The sequence below is a fragment of the Aquarana catesbeiana genome, linkage group LG07 (genome assembly GCF_042186555.1).
Source record: "Aquarana catesbeiana isolate 2022-GZ linkage group LG07, ASM4218655v1, whole genome shotgun sequence".
Lineage (NCBI taxonomy): Eukaryota > Metazoa > Chordata > Amphibia > Anura > Ranidae > Aquarana > Aquarana catesbeiana.
The window spans coordinates 104,610,425-104,633,118 of record NC_133330.1 but is presented as its reverse complement, the minus strand read 5'-3'; the positions used below and the strand labels follow the sequence as shown (position 1 = coordinate 104,633,118).

General features: G+C 42.7%; 1 protein-coding gene across 6 annotated transcripts in view; it reads right to left on the bottom strand.

The window, feature by feature from the left end:
- The window catches only part of LOC141103222 (probable endonuclease 4), a 168,157-nt gene that overhangs the window by 142,732 nt on the left and 2,731 nt on the right, over positions 1-22,694 (bottom strand). For all 6 annotated transcript variants that reach the window (XM_073592572.1, XM_073592571.1, XM_073592577.1 and 3 more), the window contains 2 exons: positions 16,098-16,186; positions 1,833-1,961 (listed from right to left, as the gene is read on the bottom strand). In XM_073592572.1, coding sequence (XP_073448673.1) covers positions 1,833-1,961; positions 16,098-16,179 — 211 coding nt within the window. In that variant the 5' untranslated portion in view covers positions 16,180-16,186. The remainder of the gene's footprint in view (positions 1-1,832; positions 1,962-16,097; positions 16,187-22,694) is intronic.

Genomic DNA, 22,694 nt, shown 5'->3' with positions numbered 1-22,694 from the left:
TTACAACTAGGGGGTGCACCGAATGGAAATTTTGGCGCCGAAACCGAAAATGCAGGATGCACTTAGCCGAAAACCGAAAATGACAGTTTTTAAAAAATATTTATATTTTTATATATAAAATTGTATTGTATTATATTAGCTTTTTTAATTATTACCATCAATTTAAATTAATATTAATTTATTGTTGGACATTATTGGCACCTTTAGTGCAAGAAAAGCTCTATAAAAATGCAGTCTGCAGTCTGACCATCTCTTGTTTCATGTCCTCGGTCTCTAACCATCTCTTGTATCATGTCTGCAATCTCCTACCTAAACTTAAACACACTGCTAATATTAGCAAAATTTCCATTTGGTGCACCTCTAGCAGACATGATACAGGAGATGGTCAGACTGCAGACATGATACAAGAGATCAATGCAGCCATACCAGTGTCCATCAAATGCAGCCTCACCGGTGCCAGTCAGATGCAGCCTCACCAGTGCCCGGATCAGAGCGGTGAACTCCCGCTGTGTCACAGAGCTGGATTTGAATTTCCTGGGCTGGGCGGCCGCAGTAACAATGTCCCGCCTCCTGTGATACGTTACACTGATTCAATGTCCCGGCATTGGATCAGTGTGCCAGCTATCACAGGAGGCGGGACATTGTTACTGCGGCCACCCAGACAATTCAACTCCGTGACACAGGGAGATCGCCACTCTGCGTGAGGAAAGAGGAAAAGGAAGGGGAGGACGGATGACACTCCCGCAATGTGCGACACCCAGGGTGGAACCTGCCCCTTTTCGGTGTCATTATCGGTATCTTTTCTTCTTTTGGCTGAATACACAGTTTACGGCTGATATGTTTCGGAGGCTGACATTTCGGTGCACCTCTACTTACAACACCTGCTCTGAGTTTACTTTAAAATGTTATATCAGTGCCTATTGAAGATGAATTTCTCCATAATGAATACAGCTACAGATGTGAGAGAGGGCTTGTTTTAGTTCAGTCTGAGTTTTTGAGATTTTCAAGTTGAAAGCTACAAGGTACAGTGCATGAAAAAAAAAAAAAAAAGGTACCAGTATGAATAACAGAATAATGTCACAAATCCATTTGCATTACGTAACCTTCTGATGCTGCGGGGGCACGAAGGGGGGAAGAGGACAGAAGATTTCAACTAAGACAGAAGCCACCAGCACTAGGAAAATATCACAATGCAAATACTGATAGATGTCTGGTATTTATAGTTCGTTCTGCACTCCTTTGACCCGTTTTCACCAGACAGTGGACTGAAGCCCACTGTCAACTGACGTCACAGAGCAGCGGGACACTGAGAGCCTGAGCTGGCTGCTCCTGCTCCCTCCACAGCCCAGCGCTCCAGTGAGCGTGGGGGGGCATAACAGACAGTGGTGACTGACAGTCACCAGCTCTCTGCTCAGGGAGCCCTGAGAACCGAGCGATCTGCGATTTTTGATTGCTCGATTCTCAGTCTTAGAGCCGGCGAGGGACAGGTGCTGCATCCACCTAGGCAAGTATGGTTCTGAAAAAACTAACACCACAACATACTTCTCATAAAAAAAAAAGTAAGAAAAAATTAAATCATCGGAATTAAACAGCTGCTGCATACATCACAATATCCATTTGAAAACGACAGGCCTCTCTTAAACCACCTGGCATGTTTTCATATTTAATTTAATGCTTAAAACAAAAGTGGTCAAATGTAGTTGAAGTAGAAATGAAAACTATTGAGAATTACTATATTGGATGCAAATACTGAAACATTTGTTTCTTCAAACAATTCGATAAATAGGTGTATGGCAAAAATTTGTGAGCACCCAAACAGGCCTCAGACCCACTTTCACCAGGTTCCTTATTCATGGACATGTCTTCAGCATTTGGATCTTCAGTTTTCTCTGCAATATCTCCTCTCTTTCTCCTCTGCTTTCTGGGAGACCCTGGTTTGGGCACATCTACATCAGGATTGTCTGGCGACATAAAACAAAGTGGAAATAAGTTTGAATACAAATATGTGGGACAAAGGGCATCAAAGTCTTTATCAGCGGCTCAAACTTAAAGCGGAGTTCCACCCATTTAAATGTTAGCAGCTACAAAAAATGTAGTTGCTGACTTTTAATAATCAGACACTCACCTGTACCACGGTCCAGCGATGCGAGTGCACGAAACCTTGCTCCTCTCCCCCTCCTCTCCACGGTGCTGGCATTCTAAATGTGGGGGCCCAGCTGTGGCTTCACAGCCAGGCGTGCACTGCGCGCTGTGAATGGCCAGGCAATCTTCTGGGACCTGTGTCCCAGAAGATTGCAGGGAGAGAGGGGGTAGAGGTGATCTTCTGGCACCGCGGCTCTAGGGGAGGAAGTGGGAGCTGGGTGCCTGGAAAAACCTGCTCCTCCCAAAAAAATGACATGCCAAATGTGGCATGTCAGGGGGTCACCAGCACTTAAAGCGGACGTTCCATTTTTGGGTGGAACTCCGCTTTGAATTGAACATAAACATAACAGGCCATAACAACTGGAACTGACACTATTCTAACATTTGTCTAAAGCTGGCCATACACAAAGTGAATTTCGACCTGTTCTTGATGAACCATCTAAAAATTGGAGTCATGGGTGGCCCTGTTAACACACCCTCTCACTCAATACCTTTTATCTGAATATCAACGGAACCAGGTGCCAAATTATCAGCCAAACAACAGCTGCATTCTGACAGTCGTGGATCCTGGCTGTCAGAATACAATAGCTGGCAGTGCAGATTCCTCCATCCTTGCTATTAGCGTGGATTGGAAATCAAAAGGTTTTTACCTTTTTCAAGGTATAGTCAGCTTTAGGCAGTTAAATTGTACTCTTAAACCTCTTGCCCTACCTTAGCTGAATAAAGGCACAGCACATTCCCATTACTACACCCACCTCCTTGCAGGATGAGTTTAACTTGCTTGAATGATCACTCCAATTTTATACTACTAAACCTAAAGGTGTAACACCAATCACTGCATCATCCTAACAAAGTTACCAAATCTGTCTTCATTCATCAGTGTCTGTTGGTACCTTTTTATCTTCTACAAAAAAAAACTTCTGCCATTAGGAAGGAAGTAGCAACTTAAACTACAAATAACAATTTTCATAAATGTGTTCATGAATACCCATATTGAGAGACATACAAAATTTTAGAATATAATTTCTGGCATCTCCCCCTGAAAATGCTAATACTGACCTAATGGCTTCAAAACTTTGAGTCATTGACCTAAAACAATTATGAAGGACCCATCACCGGCTGCATGGATTTTTGGGCTCAGAGCATTGTAGTCAGTGGCAGCCAAGCAATTAGCATTTTCAGGAGGAAGTCAGCAATGGTAACCTACATATTCTCTCAGTAAAGGTTTTAAACTTATCAAAGGATAAATACATAGAATATAATGTTAATGGGATTATGAGAAGATAGTCAAAGCAAACCTGTATTCAATGCAAATAAAGAGGTTCTCGGATTAGGAATGTAAGTTTCCAGTCAGCTCTAGCCAGAGCTTACAATACCCCAACGGCCTGATCATTTTGTGCCAGCAATTCCAGCCTGACAGATTTACTGTATTTCTTAATATAAAGTAAACCCGTCTTGTAATCTTAATAAGAGATCCAACATAGAGCAACAGGCAGTGTAGAAAAGTTAGATATACATTATGTTGGATACCTCAATTTCTACCCAAACAGTTATAATTATTGAATTAGTAGTTTTTTACATAATGTATATATTGTACCCTTTAAGTTATATAGTAGGATGTTTGACTTTCTATAAAATCCTATTCTTGGAGCACAGTCTTAATATGCAAGCAGTAGAAGGATCAGTTTAAATATTAAAAAAAAAAAAAAAAGTGTGATTACACTTGCCATGTTAAAAACAATATCCTGCGTTAGAGAGTCTGGTGTTCATCCATGTAAAGCCGCTGGTGTATACAGTATGTGGGCCAGAGTTCCAGGGGCACTAGTGCCTTCCAGTGCTTCCTGGAGAAGCCAGAGACACTCCCAGCCAGGCGTAACACATGTTCGGAGCACCCGGAAGTGACGTCAACAGTTCCCCAGTGTCTCCAAGTTCTCCAGGAAATGCTGGGAGCCACCAGCCCCCCCAGACCTCTGGCCACATACTGTATACACCAGCGGATTTACACAGGTCACCAGACTCCTTAATGCAGGATATTGATTTTAACATTGTGTCATTCCACTTATTTTTTTACATTAAAACTGATCCTTCTACACTTAGATGGTGCTGCTCTTTTTGTTCTTTGTGTTTTTGTGCCTCTAAGTGCATCAATATGATTACACTTTATACTGTATTTTTTATTGCTGTAATCATCTTTATATGAATAAATGGTTGTGGAACGAATCATCTGTGTTTCTATTATTTCTTATGGGGAAATTTGCTTTGATATATGAGTGCTTTGGATTACAAGCATGTTTGTGGAACTAATTATGCTTGCAATCCAAGGTTTTACTGTATTCCACTACATTGGGTTATGCTGCTGTCTCTAGAAGATAAAGACACTAACAAAACAAGGCTCTAAGGACAGCCCTGTAAAACCGCTTCCACTACCAGCATGTAGGGGTGTTGAATATAATCGCAGCGTCACGATTCAGATGTTTACGATGCTGCGAGTTGGCCGAATTGATCTCTGATGACGTCATCCGTCGCTCCGTGTGGTGCTCTGCCTCTCCGGGAGAAACACAGAGGCAGAGCCTTCATGGTGGATAAAGCCGCCTCCCCATCACTGAAGCAGAAAGTCAGCTGATGAGCTGACAACCAGTACACTGCAGGGGGGAGGAGCTCGAGGAGACACGACATCAGGAGAGGCTTCACTGGAGGCACCGGCAGGAGAGAACATACTGAGCAGCATGGAGGAGGGGGAATCGACTGACACAGAGCTGGTGAGTGCCAGTATCACTGATGCTATCCCTCTACTACCATCACCCCTCTGCCTGATCCCATCCATCCCTCTGCCACTGGAGAAAAATAGAGTTTTTCTGACTGAATTTTTGGATAAAATGTTTTTAACCATGCGCACTTGCGCAGTAATCGTGATGCATTGCGGAATCGAATCTAATCGTGGACAGGATAATTGGAATCGAATCGCGAGACCAGTGAAGATGGGCACCCCTACCAGCATGCCTGAGTTTTTTTAGCAAGCAATAGAAGGAGTGAATTATAAGTACAGAGGGGAGGGACCCAAGACCTCTGAACTGGTTGTAAACCCTTACATATACCCAGTAAAGTGACTATCCTCAGTGATACACAGATGAAACAAATCCTCCAACATAAGTTGTATCTGTTTATCTGCAGTCTTCTCTTCTCTACATCCATTCAAAGTGCTGAATTTATAAGCTTGTCTCTGAGTTCAGAAAAAAGGGGGCGAAGAGCTGAAGTTACATGCAGAACTCAGTGAGAGATGACAGTTAGTGCTTTTAAATGAGACAAATACACACTATAGAGGGATATGCTTTGTTCATATTTCATGTCTGAGGTTTACAACCACTTTAATGTACTCTAGGAAAAAGATTTTATGGTAAGTCAAAAATCACAGCACAGGACAAAGGATGAGTATTCAGGTACATAGGGACCTCCAAAAAGCAGTCCAACTGAGGGGTGGACAACACAGCAACAAGGCTAACAGGCTCACAAAAAAACAACAGGTTAAGGTGATATTAAAGGCAAGAGAATGAAGCGCCATTGTTCAATATTAAAATGTGTGTACATAATGCTACAGCATCTCATTCTTTTTAAAAAAGCTTCTAAATACCTTATTTTCTCCATATACAGCAGTGGTCATGTGATCTTTCTCTGCTTGTTCCTGTCCGCAGGGAAAGATCTGTGGGAGAAGCCTCTACCATACAGATGATGTATGCTATATATATATCATCTAATGAACTGTGAACTACCTTTCCGTGCCTGATTGGTGCTGTAGCAGTCACTTGACTTAGTAAAAAAATTAAAAAAAAAAATACTTCCAGAATGCAAATGAAAAATAAATATATAACAAATAATTCTGTGCTGCCCAAAAAGGATAAGCAGCTAACACGGCCAGTAGGATATGTGCATGAAAAGAAAACCAAAAAAGTAGAGCGCTAATATGAACCGTAAAATGGCCACACGATATGTACAATGAAGACCATTACATCATAACATTGGCAAACAAAACCAAAAAACTGAAAATCACAACAAAAGTGAAAAAGTGAAAAAATATAGTCCTCTATAAATATGTGACTTCATACGTAGATCATATCAATATACTCGCGAAATCTTGAAATAAGAAGAATCCCACCACCAACAATAGGGTCCCCCCAGACGATGTCCAAGGAGACGAAACACGTCGGGTAGGACCCCACTGCCGCCATTTTAACTTCACACAGCGCTGTTTTATTCATTCCCATGTGAGTGCATTTCTTTCTTTTTAATAAATTTGGTATATAATTTATACGGAATTACACTATGTGGCCTTCTTTTGTTCCTTCCTATCCAATCTAACTGCCATGTAATCTGGGTGCCATCCCCGAGGGACGCACCGGTTTATAGATCATCACAAGATCTTCTCTCAATTTCTACAGAACCCTATCGGCTGTTTATCACACAAGCTTGTTTGACCCAATTGAACGTATGTTTCTTTGGGTTCAAACGTTCCGGTAAGCCTCCCTATTGGTGGTGGTGGGATTCTTCTTATTTCTAGATTTCACAAGTATATTGATATGATCTACGTATGAAGTCACATATTTATAGAGGACTATATTTTTTCACTTTTTCACTTTTATTGTGATTTTCAGTTTTTTGGTTTTGTTTGCCAATGTTATGATGTAATGGTCTTCAGTGTACATATCATGTGGCCATTTTGCGGTTCATAAAAATAAATATAGCTAAAGTATTTAAAATCTTTATAGAAATCCAAATTTAAAAACATTTGTACATTACTTTTGTTCATTAACAGTGTGTACGCGGAGTTTTATATGATTGACAATCACTTTCATTTTGTAAAATACTGTACAGATATGTGGAGGAGGAGCTGCCAATCACAGCTGTATAGGCATGCCCGTCCCACCTGCATGTAGGGTATGTATGTGGGGTGACGCCTATATTAGCCAAAACCTAATACGCAGTCCCCCAAGGATGCAGACCTAAAACAACGGTGGTCTACCGCTATGCAACCCCATGGGTATGCAAGTACGCAGGTACCCAGGTATGCAGTTGTGAAGGTACCTACCTACAGTGCATCCGGAAAGTATTCACAGAGCTTCACTTTTTCCACATTTTGTTATGTTACAGCCTTATTTCAAAATTGATTCATTTCATTATTTTCCTCAAAATTCTACAAACAATACCCCATAATGACAATGTGAAAGAAGTTTGTTTGAAATCTTTGCAAATTTATTAAAAATACAAAAAAAAAATAAAAAATAAAAAATCACATGTTTCTAAGTATTTACAGCCTTTGACATGACACTCAAAATTGAGCTCAGGTGCATCCTGTTTCCACTGATCATCCTTGAGATGTTTCTACAGCTTGATTGGAGTCCACCTGTGGTAAATTCAGTTGATTGGACATGATTTGGAAAGGCCCTCACCTGTCTTTATAAGGTCTATATAAGGTCCCACTGTTAACAGTGCAATTTAGAGCACAAACCAAGCCAACAAGTCCAAGGAATTGTCTGAAGACCTCCGAGACAGGATTGTATCGAGGCACAGATCTGGGGAAATGTTCTCCAACATTGAAGGTCCCAATGACCACAGTTGCCCCCATCATCCATAAATGGAAGAAGTTTAGAACCGCCAGGACTCTTCCTAGAGCGGCCCCCAGGACAAACTGAGCGATCGGGGGAGAATGGCCTTAGTCACGGAGGTGACCAAGAACCCCATGGAGCTCCAGCATTTCTCTGTGGAGAGAGGAGAACCTTCCAGGGGAATAGCCATCTCTGCAGCACTCCACCAATCAGGCCTGTATGGTAGAGTGGCCAGATGGGAGCCACTCCTCAGTAAAAGGCACACGACAGCCCCCCTGGAGATTGCCAAAAGGCACCTGAAGGACTTTCAGACCATGAGAAACAAAATTCTCTGGTCTGATGAAACAAAAATTTAACTCTTTGGCCTGAATGGCGAGCGTCATGTCTGGAGGAAACCAAGCACCACTCATCACCATCAGGGCTGGGCTTTCAGCCCTTCCTTTGCTGTCCTCAGGTTGCTCAGCTGTTGGTAATTGCCAGTACTCATCGTTCCACAGTGGCTCAACTGTTGATCATCTCCTGCTCGTCAGTCAAGTCCACAGCCAGCCCCTTCTGGCTATTTAAACTACCTGGTTAATTTCTTCAAAGCCTTCGCCTTGGTCAACATATATAGAGACTCTCTGCTGTTTTCCTGATCCTGTCTGCTGCCTCTGACTTTGCTGATCTCTGGCTTCCTGATTTCCTGGCTTGTTCCAACTACCTGATTTGGCTACCAAATCCTGGTTAAGTTTTGACTAGGTTTACCAGTTGTACCATTTTTATCATTTTTAAAAAGGTGTGATTTTTTTACTGCATTTTCTGTCTCTGTCTGTTTCATGGTTCCTGACAATCACCTGGCCAATACCATCCCTACAGTGAAGAATGGTGGTTGCAGCATTATGCTGTGGGGATGTTTTTCAGCAGCAGGAACTGGGAGACTAATCAGGATTGAGGGAAAGATGAATGTTCAACCCCTGGCAAAAATTATGGAATCACCAGTCTCTGAGGATGTTCCTTCAGTTGTTTATTGTTGTAGAAAAAAGAAGATCACAGACATGGCCAAAAACTAAAAGCATTTCAAATGGCAACTTTCTGGCTTTAAAAAACACTAAAAGAAATCAAGAAAAATAATTGTGGTGGCCAGTAACAGTTAAATTTATAGAACAAGCACAGGGAATAAATAATGGAATCACCCTGTAAATTTTCATTACAAACACTAACACCTGTATCAGATTAAATCTGCTTGTTAGTATGTAGATAAAAAGGAGTGATGTCTTCCTTGGTCTACCAGTATGCTTGCCTTTAACCACCTTCCCATGTTGTTTGTATTTGGTCCATGTTTTAGACACAGCCGACTGTGAACAACCAACATCTTGTGCAACACTGTGTGATGATTTACCCTCTTTAAGGAGTTTGATAATCCTCTCCTTTTTTTCAATTGACATCTCTGGTGTTGGAGCCATGCTTCATGTCAGTCCACTTGTTGCAACATCTCTCCAAGGTGTGATCATTCCTTTTTATCTACATACTAACAAGCAGATTTAATCTGATGCAGGTGTTAGTGCTTGTAATGAAAATTTACAGGGTGATTCCATAATTTTTTCCTCAGAATTGAGTGATTCCATAATTTATTCCCTGTGCTTGTTTTATAAATCTAACTTTTACTGGCCACCACAATTATTTTTCTTGATTTCTTTTAGTGTTTCTTAAAGCCAGAAAGTTGCCATTTGAAATGCCTTTAGTTTTTGGCCATGTCTGTGAACTGCTTTTTTTCTACAACAACTGAAGGAACATCCTCAGGGACTGGCGATTCCATAATTTTTGCCAAGGGTTGTAGCAATGTACAGAGACATCCTTGATGAAAATCTGCTCCAGAGTGCTCTGGGCCTCAGAGTGGGGCGAAGGTTCATCTTCCAACAGGACAACAACCCTTAGCACATAGCCAAAACAACAAAATAGTGGTTACGGAACAACTCTGTGAATGTCCTTGAGTGGCCCAGCCAGAGCCCAGACTTGAACCTGATTGAACATCTCTGGAGACATGTGAAAATGGCTGTGCACCGATGTTCTCCATCCAACCTGATGAAGCTTGAGAAGTCCTGCAAAAGAAGAATGGGAGAAACTGCCCAAAAATAGGTGTGCAGAACTTGTAGCATATTATTCAAAAAGATTTGAGGCTGTAATTGGTGCCAAAGGTGCTTCAACAAAGTATTGAGCAAAGGCTCAATACTTTGTTGAAGAACCAGGCATTGCTCATCACCGTCAGGGCTGGGCTTTCAGCCCTTCCTTTTCTGTCCTCAGGTTGCTCAGCTGTTTGTTAATTGCCAGTACTCATCGTTCCACAGTAGCTCAACTGTTGATCATCTCCTGCTCGTCAGTCAAGTCCACAGCCAGCCCCTTCAGGCTATTTAAACTGCCTGGTTAATTTCTTCAAAGCCTTCGCCTTGGTCAACATATATAGAGACTCTCTGCTGTGTTCCTGTTGATGACTTGCCTGGCTGACGTCCCTTCTGGTTCCTGATCCTGTCTGCTGTCTCTGACTTTGCTGATCTCTGGCTTCCTGATTTCCTGGCTTGTTCTGACTACCTGATTTGGCTACCGAACCCTGGCTAAGTTTTGACTAGGTTTACCAGTTGTACCATTTTTACCATTTTATTAAAAGGTGTGATTTTTTTACTGCATTTTCTGTCTCTGTCTGTTTCATGGTTCCTGACAATCACCTGGCCAATACCATCCCTACAGTGAAGAATGGTGGTGGCAGCATTATGCTGTGGGGATGTTTTTCAGCAGCAGGAACTGGGAGACTAATCAGGATTGAGGGAAAGATGAATGTAGCAATGTACAGAGACATCCTTGATGAAAACCTGCTCTAGAGTGCTCTGGACCTCAGAGTGGGACGAAGGTTCATCTTCCAACAGGACAACAACCCTAAGCACACAGCCAAAACAACAAAATAGTGGCTACGGGACAACTCTGTGAAAGTCCTTGAGTGGCCCAGCCAGAGCCCAGACTTGAACTCGATTGAACATCTCTAGAGAGATGTGAAAATGGCTGTGCACCGACGCTCTCCATCCAACCTGATGGAGCTTGAGAGGACCTGCAAAGAAGAATGGGAGAAAATGCCGAAAAAATAGCTGTGCAGAGTTTGTAGCATCATACTGAAAAAGACTTGAGGCTGTAATTGGTGCCAAAAGGTGCTTCAACAAAAGTATTGAGCAAAGGCTGTGAATATTTATGTACATGGGATTTTTTCCGTTTTTGTTTTTTTAATAAATTTGCAAAGATTTCAAACAAACTTCTTTAACGTTGTGAAATATGGGGTATTGTTTGTGGAATTTTGAGGAAAATAATGACTTTAATCCATTTTAGATTAAGATTGTAAAATAACAAAATGTGGAATAAACGAAGCACTGTGAATACTTTCCAGATATTCTGTAGGTATGCAAACATGCAGGTATATAGGAAATTCTTGCCGTTCATGCATTTATGTGCGCAGTTCAAGGCAAGTAAGTACATATGTATGTGGTTCAATGCAAATAAACAAGTATGTATGTAGTTCAAATGAAAATATGCGTTAATGCTGTAAGGGAAATTTGTAAGTTCTGTATATAATTGTATTCTATTTTGTATGTATTGCACACTGCCCTCACTGTGCACACGGCACTAATAATGTTTTCTGTACATGTTTACATTCTTTTGAGTCCTGATTAGAATTAGCCTGCCTATGTAATGCCCCTTGTTACCATAAACGTACAATTGTAATATTAATGTGATACCTACGTAATCATGTGTATAAAAACCTTCAATTGCGTCATAATAAAGCAGAACAGTTATTTGGAAAGATGCTGAGCGTATCTTTTGTGTCTGTTCCCTACTGCAGTAGTTATTTGGAACCACTAATCAATATGAGGATAGGAGTTGCCTATCATCAAAATGTCCAACTCAATGCTAGCATGCGTTTATGTAAGTATGCATTTATGCAAATATGCTTTAATGCAAGAATGCGTTTATGCGTGTATGCAAGCATGCATTTATGCAAATATGGAAACGTGTTTATGCGAGTATGCAAAAATGCGTTTATGCAAATGTGTTTATGCAACATAGGTTTGTGCAAACGTGTTTATGCAAGTATGCGTTTATGCAAGTCTGCAAATATGCGTTTATGCAAGCATGCAAACATGGCCCCATACAAGTTTTGCAGGATTAGCCAAGCACATATGCATTCAATGCAGCCTCTATGCTGCTTCAGAGCAGCCTAAAAAGTAAACTCATGCAGATCAAATGCACGCTATTCTGGAGACACCTTAAAGTGCACTGATACCCGTATAGGGGTGTATCGATAGACAGTTGTACAAGCGTCCCGGATTAAGCATACAAGTATACCTTTATGCAGGGCCAGCGCCACCATAAGGCAGCCGTATGAGGGCGCCAGGCTTCCATTCTTGGAGGGGAGTCCTGGTGAATCCAGGAGAGCAGAGCCAAGTATCGGAACTTGCAGGCAGGGACGTGGCTAGTGTGGGCACCAGTGTCACCTACCCTGCAGCTTGTGCAGGGTGTTTGGTGACCCACACAGCGCGATATCCGCTCTGCAGTCTGCACAGCACACCGGCATCCCTCACCAGTCTCCATCCACTGGCTGTCTCTTACACTGTAGAGTGGACTGAACCTGCCCCCTCCTCCTCGGCTGTGATCTATTCCTGTACACATACAGGAGGAGAGACATCGCTGATCTAAAGTCTGTGATGATTGCACAATGTACAGTGGGGAGAACAAGTATTTGATACACTGCCGATTTTGCAGGTTTTCCTATTTACAAAGCATGTAGAGGTCTGTAATTTTTATCATAGGTACTCTTCAACTGTGAGAAACGGAATCTCAAACAAAAATCCAGAAAATCACATTGTATGATTTTTAAGTAATTAATTTGCATTCTATTGCATGACATAAGTATTCGATACATCAGAAAAGCAGAACTTAATATTTGGTACATAAACCTTTGTTTGCAATTACAGAGATCATACGTTTCCTGTAGTTCTTGACCAGGTTTGCACACACAGCAGCAGGAATTTTGGCACACTCCTCCATACAGACCTTCTCCAGATCCTTCAGGTTTCGGGGCTGTCGCTGGGCAACACGGACTTTCAGCTCCCTCCAAAGATTTTCTATTGGGTTCAGGTCTGGAGACTGGCTAGGCCACTCCAGGACCTTGAGATGCTTCTTACGGAGCCACTCCTTAGTTGCCCTGGCTGTGTGTTTCGGGTCGTTGTCATGCTGGAAGACCCAGTCACGATCCATCTTCAATGCCCTTACTGAGGGAAGGAGGTTGTTGGCCAAGATCTTGCGATACATGGCCCCATCCATCCTCCCCTCAATACGGTGCAGTCATCCTGTCCCATTTGCAGAAAAGCAGCCCCAAAGAATGATGTTTCCACCTCCATGCTGCACAGTTGGGATGGTGTACTTGGGGTTGTACTCATCCTTCTTCTTCCTCCAAACATGGCGAGTGGAGTTTAGACCAAAAAGCTCTATTTTTGTCTCATCAGACCACATAACCTTATTCAATTCCTCCTCTGGATCATCCAGATGGTCATTGGCAAACTTCAGACGGGCCTGGACATGCGCTGGCTTGAGCAGGAGGACCTTGCGTGCGCTGCAGGATTTTAATACATGACGGCTTAGTGTGTTACTAATGGTTTTCTTTGAGACTGTAGTCCCAGCTCTCTTCAGGTCATTGACCAGGTCCTTCCATGTAGTTCTGGGCCCTCACCTTCTTCATGATCTGCCCCACGAGGTGAGATCTTACATGGAGCCCTAGACCAAGGGAGATTGACCGTCATCTTGAACTTCTTCCATTTTCTAATAATTGCGCCAACAGTTGTTGCCTTCTCATCAAGCTGCTTGTCTATTGTCTTGTAGCCCATCCCAGCCTTAAGCAAGTCTACATTTTTATCCCTGATGTCCTTACACAGCTCTCTGGTCTTGGCCATTGTGGAGAGGTCGGAGTCTGTTTGAGTGTGTGGACAGGTATATTTTATGCAGGTAACAAATTCAAACAGGTGCAGTTAATACAGGTAACGAGTGGAGAACAGGAGGGCTTCTTAAAAAAAAAATAAGAGGTCTGTGAGAGAAGGAATTCTTACTGGTTGGTAGGTGATCAAATACTTAAGTCATGCAATAAAATGCAAATTAATTATTTAAAAATCATACAATGTGATTTTCTGGAGCTTTGTTTTAGATTCCGTCTCTCACAGTTGAAGAGTACCTATGATAAAAAAATGACAGACCTCTACATGCTTTGTAAGAAGGAAAACCTGCAAAATCGGCAGTGTATCAAATACTTGTTCTCACCACTGTAGATATTTTGGGATAAGAAAGGACTTGTGCTGGAGGGGGGAGAGGATATGAAATCTGACCACCCCCCCAGCACAAGTCCTCTCTTCTCCAAAAAAAGCCCCCTAGGACATACAGTACCCTCTAACCCCCCCCCCCCCCCCCCCAAATTAAAGAGATGCTGGCTTCTTCACAGGGAACAAATTGGCATTTAGGACCATGAGCACCCCGCTAGAGATGCTGGGCAATCACCCCAGGTGCCCACATTATTGCCCCCCGGCCGGGCAAGTTTAGTGGAGCCAGATGGCAGAAGTTTTTTTGCCATTGGGCTCTGGGACTCCAGGGCCAGTTCACACCTTAAATCACACAGGAACACACTGTGCTTTTCTGTGTGATTCACATGCGTTCCAGGTGCAGTGCAATTTCAGCCCACTGAATGGGCTGAAATCATGTCAGACTGCACCAGTAGTTATAAAATTCACAGGAACCAGATCACATGTTACTACTATACCATACAATCTGGTGCAGGCAAACGCATTACATTTGCAACCTGTGTTTGGGGTGTCATTAACATTGACAATCACTGGAGATCGCAACTGCGGTGCGTTTTGAACTTGCAGCCCAGGAAGTGCATAGGGAATGCAGGCTTCCCGCACTGCGTGTTGGTGTGAACTGGCCCTGGATTTGTGGGCTTTTGTTCTGTTACAGTTGGGAAGTATTGATGATTGATTTGTATTAGAAGGGGGAAGGTCGTGTATTTGTGTTTGGGGGAGGTTTTGTACTGGGAAGGGGGATTTGGGTAGGAGGATTTATGACAGAACTGGGCAACGGACTTGTGCTGGTGTGGGCGATTGGGGGGAAAGAGGATTTGTGCTGGAAGGGGATTTGGGGGTGGTGTATTTGTGCTTGGATGAGGATTTGTGTTGGGGAGGGGTATTTAGGGGAGAGAATTTGTGCTAGAAATGGGAAAAAGCTTTACACTGGTCTAGCACTGATCTGTGCTAGAAGAAGGATTGGGGTGATTTGCTGTGCTGTAAGGGGGTATTGGTTGGGAGTGGATTTGTACTGGAACTGGACAGTACATCCCTCCCAGCAACGACTGACCCCCCCCCCCCCCCAACAACATAAGACCCACCACAGCAACAATAGATCCCCCACCAACAGAAGAACTCCCCAGCAACAACAAACCCCCTTCCTTCGCAAAAATAGATCCCCTCTAACAACAACAGATTCCCCAGCAGCCAGCATCAATAGACCCTCCACACCCCAGCACCTCTTGGCATTACATACATTCAGTTCTGGTGGTGCCGGAACTGCGTTCCCCGCGTTGCCGCTGAAAAAAAGCCCTGGAAACAAGTAATGCACACATACAGTATGTGGTATCCTCATGTATGTCTGGTGGTGGATCATCGTATAGCATAAAATAATACAGCTTCTTTCTACTATCTTGGACCAGTTTTCATATGAAAATAAATAAATAAATAAATCAAGAGAGATCTATTATATCCGTCTAGAAAAACAGATTACAGTGTAAGTTAGTTATCAGTATAAGCCTTGGCCAAAACCTAGTAGTGTTGCAAACCTATTTAAAAAATAAATAAAAAATTACAAAGCGCATTTCCACTGTATGGAGCAACCTACTGAGGGGTCAGCAGAAAAATATCTAACCTTAAGGCGGCATTCACACCTGAGCGTATAGTTTTCAGGCGGAAAGTCGTGCGGTTTTCTAAAGAAGGTCACCAATGTAAAAAGCATAAAACTGCCTGTAATCTGCTTTAAAAGAAGCTCACATACTTTGAGCTTCAGGCATTTTGCTTCAGGTGACAGCTCAGCGCTTCAACGCTCAGATGTGAACAGGGGCCATTTAAATGAATAGGATTTTGCTTATTGGGCGTTTTGGAACTTTTGAGATGAGCGTTTTCCGAGCTGAAAACGCTCAAGTGTGAATGGGCCCTAAATTAGTTGCTAGTGAGTTCAAATGATTTTTTTACATATTAATAAATAATAACAACTTTCTTACCAAATATACAGTATAGCTAATAATCTTACCACTGTTTTCTTGTTTCAGCTTTATTTTAGCACGTCCTACGTTTTTTTTCATTTGCTTTTCTGCAAGGTGCTGTCCAGCCATCTTCTCTCTACAATCAGAAAAAAAGAACATTTTTATTAAATGGCGTTTAGTACAAAAGAGAAACACCAGATATTTTAGAGAAAATGAATACGTATCTATTAATATGTAAAATACAAACTTTTAAGAATAACAAGATTTTGCAGGTTTTTACTTTGACGGTCAGTTCTTACGTTTCCTCATTCCTATGGAAATGTCAGATATACGAGTTCCAGAGTAAAAATGGGATAGAGTTCATAAAAAGCTATAATCTAGTACAGCACAATTGTCTAATCAGGTGAAAAGCAGGTTCCAAGTTCAATTATCCAATCATGCACAGATGAAATAAGAAAAGTGAATATTCATATGCCTCGTGCAGTGTAAAAAAAAACAGGTATTTTTGGATGGCCAGGAGATAAAGGTACAGCATACAGCCCGCTCTGAACCTCTTCGATTTAGTTTCATTTTTCTCCTGGTTCTGTCTTTTCCTGGCTTTGTGATTAAAGTGGTTGTAAAGTCAGAAGGTTTTTATCTTATTGCATTTTATGCATTAGGATAAAAGCCTTCCGTGTGCAGCAGCCCCCCTAAAACTTACCTGAGCCCATCTCTATCCAGCGAGTGCCTTGTGAGTCCGGGACTCTCCCTCCTGTTTGGCTGAGACACAGCAGTGGCGCCATTGGCTCCTGCTGCTGTCAATCAAACTCAGTTAGCCAACCAGGAAAAAGAGGGGGCAGGGCTGAACCATGGCTCCGTGTCTGAATGGATAGACTTGGGTGCCCCCATAGCGAGCTGCTTGCCGTCGGGACACTTAACAGGAGGGAGGGGCCAGGAGCTCCAGCCAGGGACCCGAGAAGAGGAGGATCTGGGCTGCGCTGTGCAAAACCATTTCACAGAGCAGGTAAGTATAACATGTTTGTTATTTTAATAGAAAAAAATAAAGACTTTACAATCACTTTAAGCCCCGCAAGCTGCTATCTCGCATGTAAGAATGCTTCAGTGTTACCCTGAGACCTGTGACAAAGAGAAGACAAGATCTCGGGGGAAGGTTTTTTTTTTTTTTTTAAACAGACGAATGTAACTTCATGTGTTGCCTGCATGAGATGAGCCACATGATGTCATGAGCTCCATCTTGCACATATGCAGTACAACAATACTGCAAAATCCCGCAGATAAGGTTTCCCTAAAGGCACTGATGACATTGTCTTCCCTGGGGGTACCAGTGCAGCCATGGTTACATCATCAGTGCCTTCAGGGAAACCAAGAAGCGGACACAAGAAACATAAGTAAATAAATACAGTTAAAGTGGAATTTCAGGATAAAGCTAACCAATCTTTAAACTCTTTCCCACACCTTCTAATACCTATACTATACAGTAGAGCTGCACGATTAATCGTCAAGAATCGTTATCACGATTTTTTCCCCATTACGATCTTGATAAGTGTTTCACGATTCTTGCTATGCAAAGAATTCTCTCTGCTCTTCTGAAGCCACAGCCTTCAAAAGAAAGGAAGAGAAAAACTAGGCAGTCTGCCAAGAATCATAACATTCTTTAGCAGTGAAACTTTGTCTAAACATTGTAACAATTTGTCAATGGAATAGACCTGTGTGTAAGGCCCCTTTCACACGAGGTGGACTCCGCGTCCACGGAGCCCGCCTCTGTCCGCCGGCTCAGCGGGAGATCTGTCCGTTGATCTCCGCTGAGCCGGCGAATGACAGGTCCCTCTCTGCTCACTGAGCGGGGAGGGGCTTGTCAGGCGCCGCTGCCGCCTATGGAGGGATCGGATGAAAACAGACAACATGTCCGTTTTCATCAGATCTCACCCGATCCGCCAGCGACGGACCTGGACGTAGGGCCATCCGTCTGCTTTTAGCGGATCGGACCAGGTCGGATGTCAGCGGACATTCCCCTGCTGACATCCGTCGCTTCATAGGCTAACATGGTGCGCCCATACAGGTCCTGACAGGCGGACCTGAACGGTCCGATCGTGTGAAAGGGGCCTAAGTGAGGAAAGTTTAACCACTAAACCTTTTTCTAACATTTGTTGGTTTCAAGTTAAAATCATATTTTTTTTTTCTAGAAAATTTCTTAGAACCCCCAAACATTATATAATTTTTTTTAGTAGAGACCCTAGAGAATAAAATGTTAGTTGTTGCAATATTTTATGTCACACTGTATTTGCTCAGCGGTTCTTTCAAATGCAATTTTTTGAAAAAAATTACTTTAATGAATTAAACAAACAAAAAAAAAAAAAAAAAACTAACCAGTAAAGTTAGCCCAATTTTTTCTGTATAATGTGAAAGATTTTACGTTGCAAGAATCGTGAGAGAATCGTGATTTTTTTATTCTAAGCAAAAAAATTGTGATTCTCATTTTGGCCAGAATCGTGTAGCTCTACTATACAGTCTATCTATACCAAGGTTACTGAATTAAAATTCACGGAGGTCTAGTTGGTAACATTTTCTTTCTGCGGAGGTTCAAATCTCATTTTTCTCAGTCCCCCTTTATCCATCACAGCCCCCCTTACATCTCAACCCTCTTTCACATCAGAGCCCCCCCAAAATTACATCCCCGCTTACATCACAGACCCCTCCCTCACATCACAGCCCCCACATCACAGCTCTCCCCCTCCTGAAATCACAGCCCCTTCATACAACAGCCACCCCATATTATAGCTCTCGCCTCACATCACAGCCCCCCATATCACAGCCTCCCTCTTACATCACAGCCCCCTATATTACAGCTCCCCCTCTTACATAACAGCTCCGCCATATCATAGCTCCCCCTTCTCACATCACAGTTCCCCTTTCTTACATCACAGCCACCCTTGCAATTACAGACCCCTCCCACACATCACAGTCCCCCTTGCAATCACAACCCCCTCCTCACATCACAAACCCTTCATATTATAGCCCCCTCTCACATCACAGCTCCCCCTTCTTACATCACAGCCACCCATATCACAGCTTCTCCCTCTAACATCACAGCCCCCTCCCCCACAGCCCTTCATATCACAGCGCCCCCCTCCCCCAATCTCATCACAGTCCCTCATATCATAGCTTCTCCCTCTCACATCACAGCCCCCCCCCCTCGCTCACAGCCCTGCATATCACAGCGCCCCCCCCCCTCCCCCATTCTCATCACAGTTCCTCATATCACAGCCCCCCCTTCTCACATCACAGTTTCACCCTCTCACATCACACCCCTCCAGTATTACAGTTCCCCCTTTTCACAGCCACTCATATCACAGCTCACCCCTCACAGCTACCGCCCCCCCATATCACAGCTCTTTTCTCTGACATCACAGCCCCCCCTTAACCCTATAATCTCCCCCCTACCTTAGGTGTGGAGGGATGGGCTGAGCGGCGGGGGGTGGACTCCTCTTCTGGGTGTGCTCGCATGCGGGGCGAGGGGATCTGGGTCCTTCTTGCTGCGAGTTCAGCAGCAGGCAAGTGCACTGGGGAGGGGTTGGGCAGCTGTCGCTCCCCCTGTAGACCTTCCGTTTCTCACGCCCGCTCTGCTGTGACAACAGCGGCGGTGGGCTGGTGCATGCTGGGGGGTCCACGTCGACCCTGCCATTCCTCCCGCCCTCTACAGGGAAGTGATTCTTACCAGCTGCAGCAGAGAGAGGAGTCCGCTCAGGCTGCTGGATGGTACTGCTGCAGCCTGGACTGAACTGTCACTTGGTCCATGTCCGGATCGCGGTCCGCCATTAAGTGACACCTGAACTATACCTATATCATTAGCATCTGCTTGGTATACAGTGGGTATAGATAATAATCACCCCCTTTAAAATAATCACATTTTGTTGCTTTGCAGCCTAAAATGAAGACAGATAGTTAGCGTCTTATCCAGCTGTATTTACTCAGTGCAACCTATAACATCCAAGTGAAAGATAGAACAACATATCAAAAAAAATAAAAAATAAAAAACAGAATCACTGAGTTGGAAAAGAATCACCCCCTTGTGTCAATATTTTGTTGAACCACCTTTTGCTTTAATTAAAGCTTTTAGTCTGTTAGGATGTCTCTACTAACTTTGCACATCTAGACTTTGCAATATTTGCAGAAGTTTGCAGAACTGCTCAAGTTCAGTTAAATTTGATAGTGACGGTTTGCGGACAGCAGTCTTCAAGTCATCCCATAGATTTTCAATGGGGCTTAATGCATTTGTTACCCCAAACACATCATATTCCTGATATGTACTGTAGTGTTACAGATACAACCAGCCTTTTGAGGGCAACCATAATACTGATATGGCCCACAATAAAATTAAGTTTGGCAATCCTGCTTTACAGCAGTTCCTCACACCTGCCTAAAACGTTCGCTCTCTACTACATATATTTTATACAATTCATTATTATTATTCATCTTCATACAATCAGTTTTTTTCCCATAAGGAAGAACTGACATTTGTTTCAGATCAGACAGGAAATTTCTTACCTCGATTGGTACCTAAACATAAAATAATGACATGATTTATCATTTGCCCCCAACAAGTACCGTCATCTAATCTGTAATACCCCGGAGGTACACTGTACATCACCAGTGGTTCTCAACCTTTCTTTCAGTCAAGGCACCCTTTAAAATTATGCACACTTTTGGGGCACCCCATTCTAAAATGCAGAAAAACGAAATAGGTTTACATAACACAACAGCATCCACACATATAGGATGCCCAACATTAGAGGTGATTTATTCTTCCAAAACAAATACACCTTTGCACACTGGTACTAACTAGTATTCCAATGTTTGTCTTCACCCTCAGATTCTATCCCTTGCTCAGCTAATGCGACTCCAGTGCTAATGGAGAGGGGCAGGGGAGGGACAAAAAAAGAACACTGTGTAATGCACAATGAAAATCTGTGATGTTGTGTAACTAAAAGACAGGCTTGAGGCATTTTGCCAAGGCACCCTGGTTGAAAAAGGCTGCTCTATGATAATTTAGGGTGCTTTAAAGCGGTTGTATACCGCTGGCCTTTTTTTTTTTCTGCAAAGTAAAGACATAATGTGCTGTAATGAGCATTGCATACTTGCACATTATGTGACTCTTACCTTAAAACGAAGCTGATCTAGCTCCGCGATGTCAGAGCTGCAGCCGCTTCAATCTTCACCTGTCTTGCTTCCAGGTTCGCGGGCTCTGGCTCTGTGACTGGCTGGAGCCGCGATGACGTCACTCCTGCGCACATGGTTTGGAAGAAACGGCACGGGAGTGAGGTCACTGGCTGCATGTAATGTAAATATCTCCTAATCGGTGCACATTTAGGAGATATTTACACTAACTATAGGTAAGTCTTATTACAGGCTCACCTATAGGTAAAAGTCAGGTATGGAAGTTTGCTTCCTCTTTAACACTGGCGTGTTTTCATGCGTTCCAGGGCCTGTGCTAGCAGTTATTTCTAGTGCTGACCAAACCAAACTGCCTTGCTTCCTACGGTGTAAGTTCACACCACTGCACAGCTATGGGGGTGCAATGAAAAAAGTACTGCATCTACTATTTTATTTCAGCGCAGTGGGTTGCAGTTCAAATAGAAATCTATTATTGAAAGAAAAAAGAAAAAACTTTTGCGCTCAGACCTACATGGAAATAATGCTGCTGGCACAATACTCTGGTAAAGTGTCACAAAATAGGAACAAAAAGTGCAGCGCTAACGAATTTGCTAGAAATACCTTGTGCAACATAACCCAATATGGGCAATATGAATAAAGCGCTTATATGTGCAATAAAATCATCCATCCAATGCATATAACAGTAAACAATAAAATCTTGCTTTACTTATCCTTGTGCAATATTGCTCAATATTAAAGTGCAATAAATGTATATCATAGTGAACAGTAAACTATAAAGTCCTTCTTATCAAAATCTTATCGGATGTGGTTAAACATGTCATGACAGCACAAATGGGCAAATGAGTGGTTCGTTCGTTCAGTCTGAATGTTCATTCGTGGCTGCCTGGATCCTCCCGTGGGTCTTTATAAATAGATAGCGTGGTGGCATCATGCGTTCATGGCCCCTGATGACGTCATCTATGAAGAAACATGTAGGGGGGCGCTAGCATGTATGTGTCAGGGCTGGGCTTTTGCGTCCTATATTTCCTTTTTACATATTCTGTTATATTCTTTGTAACATTTACACGACAATAGTTTTCCTTCATTTTTATTTTTTTTAAAAGCTTTTTTCTTATTGTTTATAGCTTTGTTAACTTTGGCCATGAGCAACATAGGTTTTATTTTTAGCCTTTTAAACTTATTGCCCATGGGAATATACTTTGCAGTGAGTTCACAGTCTTTTTGAAGAATTCCCATTTCTGTGTTCATCAATGCCAATATTCCCTCCAAGTCTAAGTCCTGGAGACCAGCCCTCATCCTTGGAAAATTTGCTCTCTTAAAGTGAAGTGTTTTTATCTTTCCGTACGTGTTTTTTGCTTACAGCTAACAAATGAAATCATGTTATGATCACTGCTACCCAGATGTTCCTTTATATGAACATTAGTAATAAGCTCTGCATGGTTTGAGATTACCAGGTCCAACAGAGCATCATT